This window comes from Panicum hallii, chromosome 6 (assembly GCF_002211085.1).
Source record: "Panicum hallii strain FIL2 chromosome 6, PHallii_v3.1, whole genome shotgun sequence".
Taxonomy (NCBI): domain Eukaryota; kingdom Viridiplantae; phylum Streptophyta; class Magnoliopsida; order Poales; family Poaceae; genus Panicum; species Panicum hallii.
In genome coordinates, this window is record NC_038047.1 from 27,483,365 (window position 1) to 27,492,705 (window position 9,341).

At 40.6% G+C, this 9,341-nt stretch overlaps 1 protein-coding gene across 1 annotated transcript; it reads right to left on the reverse strand.

The window, feature by feature from the left end:
* Positions 1–2,556: 2,556 nt before the first annotated feature.
* LOC112897493 (myb family transcription factor PHL7-like) lies at positions 2,557–9,031 on the reverse strand. Its single transcript, XM_025965800.1, has 7 exons — positions 8,829–9,031; positions 7,613–7,836; positions 5,432–5,508; positions 5,273–5,315; positions 5,126–5,183; positions 4,469–4,538; positions 2,557–3,319 (listed from the first exon to the last, which is right to left on the reverse strand). Exons 2-7 carry the CDS (start codon positions 7,818–7,820, stop codon positions 2,864–2,866), a joined length of 912 nt encoding a protein of 303 aa, XP_025821585.1. The 5' UTR covers positions 7,821–7,836; positions 8,829–9,031; the 3' UTR covers positions 2,557–2,863.
* Between the last annotated feature and the right edge of the window lie 310 nt (positions 9,032–9,341).

The window sequence follows — 9,341 nt, forward strand, 5'->3', positions numbered from 1 at the left end:
TAGAGAGCCGCTTACTAGATTCTTCTTGATGGTGGGGACATGCTGCACGTTCTTCAGCTGCACGGTCTTCCCCGAAGTAAACTTCAGATTTACCGTACCAACACCAAGAACACGCGCATGCGATCCGTTCCCCATCAGCAAGGAGGAAGTCCTGCCATCCTGGTAAGAAGAAAATAAAGAAGCATCAGCACAAACATGAATATTAACACCAGTGTCAACCTACCATTCGGGTGAACAAAAAACTGAAAGAACTGTAGGTAATAAATTACCGTACCCCGATGTTCCTCCAGGCTCGCTAATGACCATGTTGGCAGAGTCGTTGCCTTTGCGGTTCGGACACTTTGCAGCAAAGTGTTCCGTACTAGCGCATACATAGCAAGCTCCCTTCTTCTTCTTCTTGAAGGTGGTTGTTTGCTTAGTCTTTGGTTGGTTCTGCGGTGGCTTTTTCTTGTTCTTGTGGGAGTTGTTCTTCTGAACAAGATTGGCGCTAGAAGCACCAACAACTCCTTTCCCACGCATGTCCTTTGCTCTCAGCTTCTCCTCAACATCAAGAGTCCCTATAAGTCTATCTATGGTGAACTCCTGTCTCTTGTGTTTTAGAGAAGTAGCAAAGTCCCTCCAAGAAGGTGGCTTAGAGATAATACCTCCGGCCACAAACTTATTGGGTAACACACATGGGGACTCTTTGCTATAATTTTTGAGATCTTTTGCCAGAGTATGTATTTCATGAGCCTGTTCCACCACAGAACGGTCTTCAACCATCCTATATTCAAGGAACTGCTCCATCGTATACAACTTACTGCTGGCGTCAGACAGACTCAAGAGCATCCCACAACGCTTTGCCAGTTGGCAGCCGGACATAGAAATCCACCAGGTTTTCACCGAAAACACTAATGACCAAGCCTCGAAAGAGGGTATCACCCTCATCGAACGCACTCCCTTCCTCTGGAGTGAACTGTTCAGGCTTACCCTCTTTTACATGGATCACTCTCGATATTGTTAACCATAGTATAAGCCGCTCTTGCCAACGTTTGTAATTTGAACCATCAAAAGGTGGTGGTTTGATTGATGCAGCAAAGCTAGATACCGAAAGCCTATTAACAAAATCAGGTTTTTAGATTGTTAGATAACTAGGCAATTTTTGGTAAATTTTAATTCCAAATATTAATAGCAATTTTATGGCATAAATGAGTGATAATGTGTGAATAAGATATGTGCATGTGTTCATGTTATTCTTACTAATAAGCATGAACAAAAAGTTAAACCAGAATAGGTTTAGAGTGTACCCCAAGGCGGGACCAGTGCCGGAGGCACTGGTTGCGTCGTTACCAGCTGGAATAGATATGCAATTCGACTGGCCTTGCCTGAAGTAGTCGAACGATGTCAATGCAGGAAGAGGTTCGCAGTGCAGTCCCACGAACGGTCACCAGGAAGCAAACGAAGTAGTCGTTCAGGGAGCGAGCAGTCGCGTCAAGACGCTCCCCAAAAACCTGATTGCCCGCGTCCCGTGCAGGGCCTTCAGCAAGCAGAGGTTCCGGAGGCCTGCTCTCGCTAGAACTGTGCGCGCAGCACTAGCGATGGGAACGGCAGAAAGCAGCAGAGGGAGAAGGGAGAGGTCTCCTAAGCAGGAGTACCTGGATCAAGAGCAGCAGAGGGAGAAGGGAGAGGTCTCCTAAGCAGGAGTACCTGGATCAAGTGCTGAAGTGTGTGCAGATGAGAGGAGGAAGGGGTGGTTTATATAGGCGTGGAGGTGTCTCAGGTTCAACGAACCTAGACGTCGTAAAGAGTTTTGATGAGCGACAGTTACTGGTGTGATTCTCAGTCATTACTGTCAACATTTATTCTCTGTTTTAATGTTTGAATGCTCTTAACAGCAAAACATTCTTCTCATCTCAGCACATCACGTCGCACCGCACCGCCCCGTCCAGCCGCGCCTCGCCCATGACCTCGGTGAGGCGAGCGCGCGCGCGCGATTCACCGACCTCCTTTTACCGGCTTCACAAGTGGTGTACACGAAGTCCACCCTTTAAGTCGGTTGAGATCCTTCTCAAATCCCGGTATGGAATTAAGCAATTGATTCCCTAGCATTTAATAGTGGACTTTAAATTCTTTTATTGTATTGATTAGAATAAATAGGCCAAGCCCATAATTCCAACAAAATGCAGTACAGAAAGCTGGACCGGGAAAACCTTTCTTCAGTTTTCCAAATTAAAGCTGCAGCTCGTCCGTTGCAAGGTACAAATTCTGTAATGAGCATGCACATACTTTGGTTCACTATGTAAAAAAGGCGACAGTGGGCAATGAGTTGAATTTTCATGTCGTGTTACCAGATGATGACAGAGACTTGTGCTCTTAACAGTTCTATTTCCTTGTACTGGCAGGGAAACAGTTCTATTAAATGATATTCTGAAGTAATGTTTATCTTATTGCTAGAGTGCACGAATTTCTGTACTTGTTTTGAACTGTTTGATGTGCCATCAGTCATCGATTTATCCAGTATAAAGTGATTGCACAGAGGGTTGAACATTCCTATGGTGACCAGACAGGTCCCATGAATTTTAGAAAAACTCCCGCCTCAACAGGGAAGCAACAACCATAAACGGCCATGAAATATTACAGACCCCTCCTAAAAGGTTCATAACTTAAATACAAGATATATTACAGTAACATCTAAGATGATACTAGGGAGTTACAGATACTATCCATGTCATGTGCAACAAATCTGCTCTGAACACCTAAACTTTTTTTTTGTCTAATAATGGTATTTCTGTCAAAAGAAGCCAAAAATCTACCAGCGGGCTACAGACGGAAACCACATAATGTACTGCACCGGAAAAATTAGCTTTGGCCGAACCACCAGAGGCTAATGGCTGGAGTACGGCATCGAACATTGTTGGAACTCAGAGCCTGTACTTGACTCAAAGATGTGTGGGAGGGCAAAGTCGCCATCAGCTACCGGGGTACCATAGCTGCTGCCCCTCTGCCTCTTGGCTGGGCACTCATGCTTTGGGCTAAGCGTTGGAGAACCCGGCCGAGAGTTGGAATCAGGGGTTTGGGGTTCACCATGAGGAAGTTCATCATGTGAGGCACTCTCTATGGGCTCAACTAGGTTTCCGTTGTCCTTGCTGAATGGTACAGCCTGAAGCGGAGATTCAGATGTTGGCACAGGGGTTGATGGGTTAGTTCTCTCAGAATCGAGCAACTGTTCACTTGATGTGGCTCTAGAAGCTCCAGCACCAGTGATGCGCTGCTGCTCTTCAATGATCTTCTGAAGATACTTGCCCTGTGCCTCAATTCGCAGCTGCAGCTGCCTTTGTACCTGCAGGGGATGTTTGTCAGCTAATGATAACACGTGTAGTAACAGTTTCTTGTTATTGCTGCAGCAGTAGGAAGATTGTGAATATTACCCTTGTTTTTTGTCTATTTATGTAAGTGCTATGACAATTTCTTCTACTTCTGCACTTCTGATAAACAGATACAGTTACTATTTTGTTTACACCTGTTCTCATACAGTACATGCAAGAAAGTTTTTTTTTCACATGGATATATATCTCCTTCCAAATCAATTAAGTGTCAAAAGATTAAAGGCTAGCTGGTATGATTCAGATCCAAAGATCATTATCACATTTTCAGCATCTGAACATCCAGAAATTGTTATAACTATAGCCTTTTTAGTTTTCATTTCTCAAATTTCTTGAAACATGGTGCAAAAACAACACAAATGCCATTTAGTGAGCTTCAAATAAAATACTATAGCTTTCCAGCAATCAAGGCAATAGCTGATCGTAATCTAGGTCAGATGTTAATGCATGGGTTGATACCGAGTAAGACAACGAAAACATGAAATGCCTTGGTGCTTATCCCCATATAAATATAAACATTCATAAGCAGAACTAATTATATTTTAAAAAATCCTATTTTACAAAGTCATAAAGCTAGATTATCTAAAGGCAATCAATAAATCTTAGCGAAAGGTTGCAACAATAAATTGAAGCAAATTAAATTACACCTGAGTTTAACTCAAGGGGTCTCTCAACATAAAATGAACATTTCTATACAACATCAGCAGAATTTTAGTTGAAATCATGCTCTAATATGATAGGACGTTTTGGCTTGATGAATCAATCCTAGATGGAATGATCCATCACGGGTAATCTATCCCATGATTTTAACGAGATGACATCATTCTTCATATTTATATTAGATGTTTGATAATGATTAATGAGGAATTATATCTGGTGATGGATCAACTCATCCTATTCCTAATCAAAGAAATGACTTTGGTTCGCATTGGATGATACGAGTTTATCATGGCATACATAAAATGTATAAAGGCAATCACAATTGATAATTTTAGTCTTGTTTCAGATTCCAAGCATGATACAGTATCTTTCATGAGATAGAATGAAAGAACCTGAAACATCTACTATATTAAATATCAAAGGCAACTGTAGCATCATTAACTCACCTCCAATTGTTCATGCAACCGCTTCTGGACCTCCATCTGCAGCTTCAGGGCTTCAGATATCTGCATTGTACTACAAAACAAAATGAAAGTGTACAAATCTGTCATGAAACAGTTGGAAGTTTGGAATAGTAGATAATTAGATATTATCATTTCATAAAAGTGTACTAGATAATCTGCTTTTAGGGGAAACTAATTGAAAGACCATACTTTTTGAGCTCCACTTTATAAGTTTAATAATCTTCAAATATATGCACCTGTGGATGCGGCAAGCCAATAGGCATAGAACTATTTCCAATTCGTATTAGGAAAAATTACTTGTATTCACCTAAAAAATAATCATCAAATGGAGTCTATGGAGATTCAGTAGAAAATAAGCCATCTATCAACTGATTGAACCAGTCTAGTATGCATAAACCAAATCAACATAGGTTTTTCTTGAAAGTCAAAACTGCATTTATTTCCATGACCAATAGGCTAATACAAAATTTAGCATTGTCATCTGGTATATTCAATGATGCAAATGATGTCTGACCATTTGAACTGAGCTCGCGACAACAAGTTGGACTTGATCGACCTTTCTCTTTCTTTGAGCTACAAGCAAGGAGACCTATCTTTATATGAAAGTAAATACAAATACATAGAGGCACTGATACTCACGAGGAACCTTCAAGTGCTGCCAGCAAATCCCCTGGATTTTTCTTTTCAGCTTTGTTGTCTACATGACAGATATGAAATAAATGAAGCAAAAATAATAGTAGACTGGTGCTTGAATGTATATAAAACAAGATGGCAATGGTCACCTACCATCGGCAGAAGGGTCTGGAATGTATTTTGCAAGACGGTATTTCTAGATTTTTGTTAAAAGGAAAGAAAAAGAAAGAAAGAAAGAAAGAAGATAGTTAGAAAGGAAAACTGCAAGGAATAAAAATGAAGAAGGGCTATTCATATAGAGAGAATAATTACCTGCAAGTGACTCTTCACATGGTATATTGTAAGTCCTGGCACACCCATAATCCTAAGAACTCCCTTTGGAGTGGCACCTGACACATTTGAATAATTGTACAATAAGCAGATGAAGATACCTAAAACTAAGCATGCTTAAAGAAGCAGTTCGGGTACAATAATAGTACAATGCAAACTGATAAAGTAGTATGCAGTATGCACACGCTTTGGACATAAGTATCACCATTATTATGCCTGTAAGTTGCAATGGATCTCAAAATCACAATGTTTAGAGGTCCTAAACACTAACACTGATCTATTCATCATAGATAAATAGTTACCATTATAGCTTATATTCAAAATTTCTAATAAATCATCAAGCCATGGAGATTCCCACCATAAGCCACATGAATAAAATAGTGGAAAGATAATCACATCCTCGATAACACATGCATGCCTCAATCACTCAACAGAAGATCCTTATATAGTAGAGCCTACCACTGTCACCAACACTAATTCTATCTTTTAAGTAGCAGAGATACGATAGTTAGGATCTTGGTAATTCATACAAGAATATGAATAGTAAATCCACAGATTTTCTGATATAATTTCTTAACACAACTTCTAACTAACAAAATTTAGTAAATCACCACGGATTTCTGGCAGGATTCTTTTAACCGTTTTTATTAGTAGAGCATGTGGAGCTGTGGGCTATTGCCACATGTCCAATATGTTAATGCACAACTGTTATATTAGCTTAGGAACTATTGTGTTATACTTCTATATAATACCATGTTTGTGTAGATAGTTGATACTTATCAGTAGTAGGCTATTAATTTGTTACTGGTTAGTGAACATTGTCATGTGCTTTTGTAGGAAGAATTAGAACTGTGGAATATGTATTGCTCCTGGATATTTCCTCATTGGAAAAGAAGGTATATTGCAACTCTCAGGTCTCAGCCATATTATTCTTGATCAGTTTAACTAGCACTCTTGCCATAAAAAAAAAGTTTAACTAGCACTCCAAAAGCTGTTTCATTGCTCATTTCTCATTGGTACATGCATGTGCCAAATTTGATGTTTCAATGCTCCCAATACTTTGTTTAACATGCTATTATGTAGAAACTACAGAAAACATACTCCATATGTCTCCAGTTGCAGCCCTCCAACCACTTATATTTGTCTAGACATAGCAACTTTCAAAACATTGATGTCAACAGCTTAGCATTGTGTCAAATCATTGCCAGCACCGTGTCTGAGACTGAGACAAATATTGCTCCCATTATGACACTATAATTTGAAAATAAAACCAACTTTTGCTGTTTTGCATCCTATACTATCTAGCCTAACCTAGCTCAGCATTTACGCCAAAGACAACACATGGCATGAATAATAATTTCTGTGCTCCAAAACTTGCACAGAAACCAAACATTATAGGTCATTATAAACTTAGCATTTGGTCTATAATGTTCACATTTCACGCAAAAACATCACACCATCAGATTAGTACCTATCATACATAAGTGGATGTAAGGAACCTAGATATAATTCTTGAATGACTAAAAGTGCATCAATTTCCTAACACATCACTATTTCCAGCTACAGCAGACATATCATATCTGTTTTGAGAATTTAGATCATCAGAGTTAAATGTGAACAGTGGTCATTAAAATTTACAAACAATTTATGCTTATCCTATTTGACAAGTAGGATGGTTTTGTGGATTGTTTTTTTAATAATACTACATCTAGGCTTATCCAAGTGTAGTGCAGATTAGTAAAATCTTATATGTTCCATCTATCATCCCTGCTAAAAGAAAATTCTACATCTTGTCATTATCATGCTAGACCTCAGAGAATTGTTTTCTTCTTGGATCATATGCTTTGGTACTTGGGCAGTTTTTTTTTTCAGGAACATATTTGACTTGAGCTGTTTATTCTCCAGCTTTAGTTTCATATCACCTTAATATCATTCTATAGGAGAAATTTATGTCAAGCTGTGGCATGTATAGACATAAAGTTCCACACCATAGGACAATTTGTGCAGCTCATTAGACAGGAAAAACAATTTCCCAATTTAAAAGACATGATTGCAAAGTTAAATTCTTATTCAGAAGACTTAAAAGACAACATTTAGTGACTCCACAAAGGAAAGGAAAAACATAGAATACGAGGAAAACAAGTTGAACTACAAAAAGCATACTATCTGGCCCGCCAAGTTGTGTAACAGCCTCCACGAAGCGGTCATGCAGCTCATTTGTCCACCGTAACCTTTGCCTTGCTCCCATGTTAGGGTTGTTGTTTCCTCCATTTTGAGGGACCATAGCGCCATTGCCTAGCCCCATTAGATCTTGAACACCAGGATTGCTTTGAGTTGGACCAGTGCTATAAATTAGATTTGGCTGGTACATTGCTCTTGCTCATCGCCTGGAAATACATGACATAACTAAGTGATATCACATTATTAACAACAAAAAGAGAAGGATATGCCATATAATGATTAAAAAATAGATAGTGGATACATAATTTGAATCGAATTATTTATTGCCTGCAAATGCAGCTATAGAGGTTTACAGTAGGGCCACAAAAACCAATTTTACAACAGTTTAAACAGTAATAAAGCAGCGTTTATTTTTCATCCTCTTTTATGGTGGCTCTTGGTCATGTTAGATTTCATCTGCAGCCTAGCCCAACTTGCTTGGGATTAAAAAGATTTGTTGTTTGTTGTGACAAAGCCCTAAAGCCAAGTAGCCAACAGATGCCGACGAGGACAAGAATTAGTATTATTTTTCCTGTTGCCAGTTCATTTTCACATGACACTCTGCCCGTATTTTAGTAATCTTGTATTTACTCAACAAAATCTGTGAGCAGCACCAAAAGTGCAATACTTCCATCTATGCCTCAAACTTTTGCAGCTATATAAAAAAAAGAAAATCCCTAATAGGACAAACAGGTAGTACTCATGCCAAATCAGCAAGACTAACGCCCTTCACTTCAAAACTGTACTGTATCATGTGGCATCTGTTACAACAGGGACTAGAACCCAATCTACTTGCTACACCAGCTTAGACACCGAGAGACGAGACGGCAAGCTGACTATACTACGAGGCTAGCTCAGTACCGAAATTGGAGCCCGTCCCTTCAATCTGGGCATCACTTGACAGCAAACAGAAACCGGGTAGGAGATTCAGGCAAAGTAGGCACATTTCTTGAGGGCGCCAATACGACCGACCAGGGAACCGAGACGCCTGCTGAATTCCGTCGCGCGCGGGACCGCGCGCGCTCGATTAAACCAGGGCCGATTAGACAAGGGCTCACGAGAACACCAGGAAACCTCAATCCATGGACGGGTTAACCCCCCCGCGGCGCGGGACGGCGGAAGAGGAGAACGGGGGCGAGCGCAGCAGAAGGCTACTAACCTGGGGCGGACCGGTGGAAGAGGGCAGGCGGAGGCGCTCGCCGCCGGCCGAGCGCTCCCCCTCACTAGGCGCCTCTGTGTTCCTCTCTCTCTCCCCCCTCTTTCTCTCTCTAGGCCAAGACGGAGGAGGGAGAAGGGGGTCAAGCAAGGCTTGAAGGCAAGGCCCTTTCGCTGGTGTCGTCGATTGGTCCGCCCCGAACGGTCGAGGGCAGCAGTGGAGGGGCAAGCTAGTGTGGGCCCCAGCAGGAGGACGACGGGCGTGGGTGGCCTGATGAGAGAGAAACCTGGGGAGGTTTTTAGAGAGAGAAGCAAAATGTGAAGCAAAGAAAAAGGTTCACGGGGAGTCTTTCTAGAGGGAGAAGCAAAGAATCAGGTGGTCATTTAAAGAGTAAACTAGAGTCTCAATTGGAAGTTTAGATTATTATTAGCATGTAACTACTCTAAATAGCCAGTATTATTAGAGTTTCATTTTATATCAGTATTATTACAGTTAGTCAGATGCATAGATTTTATT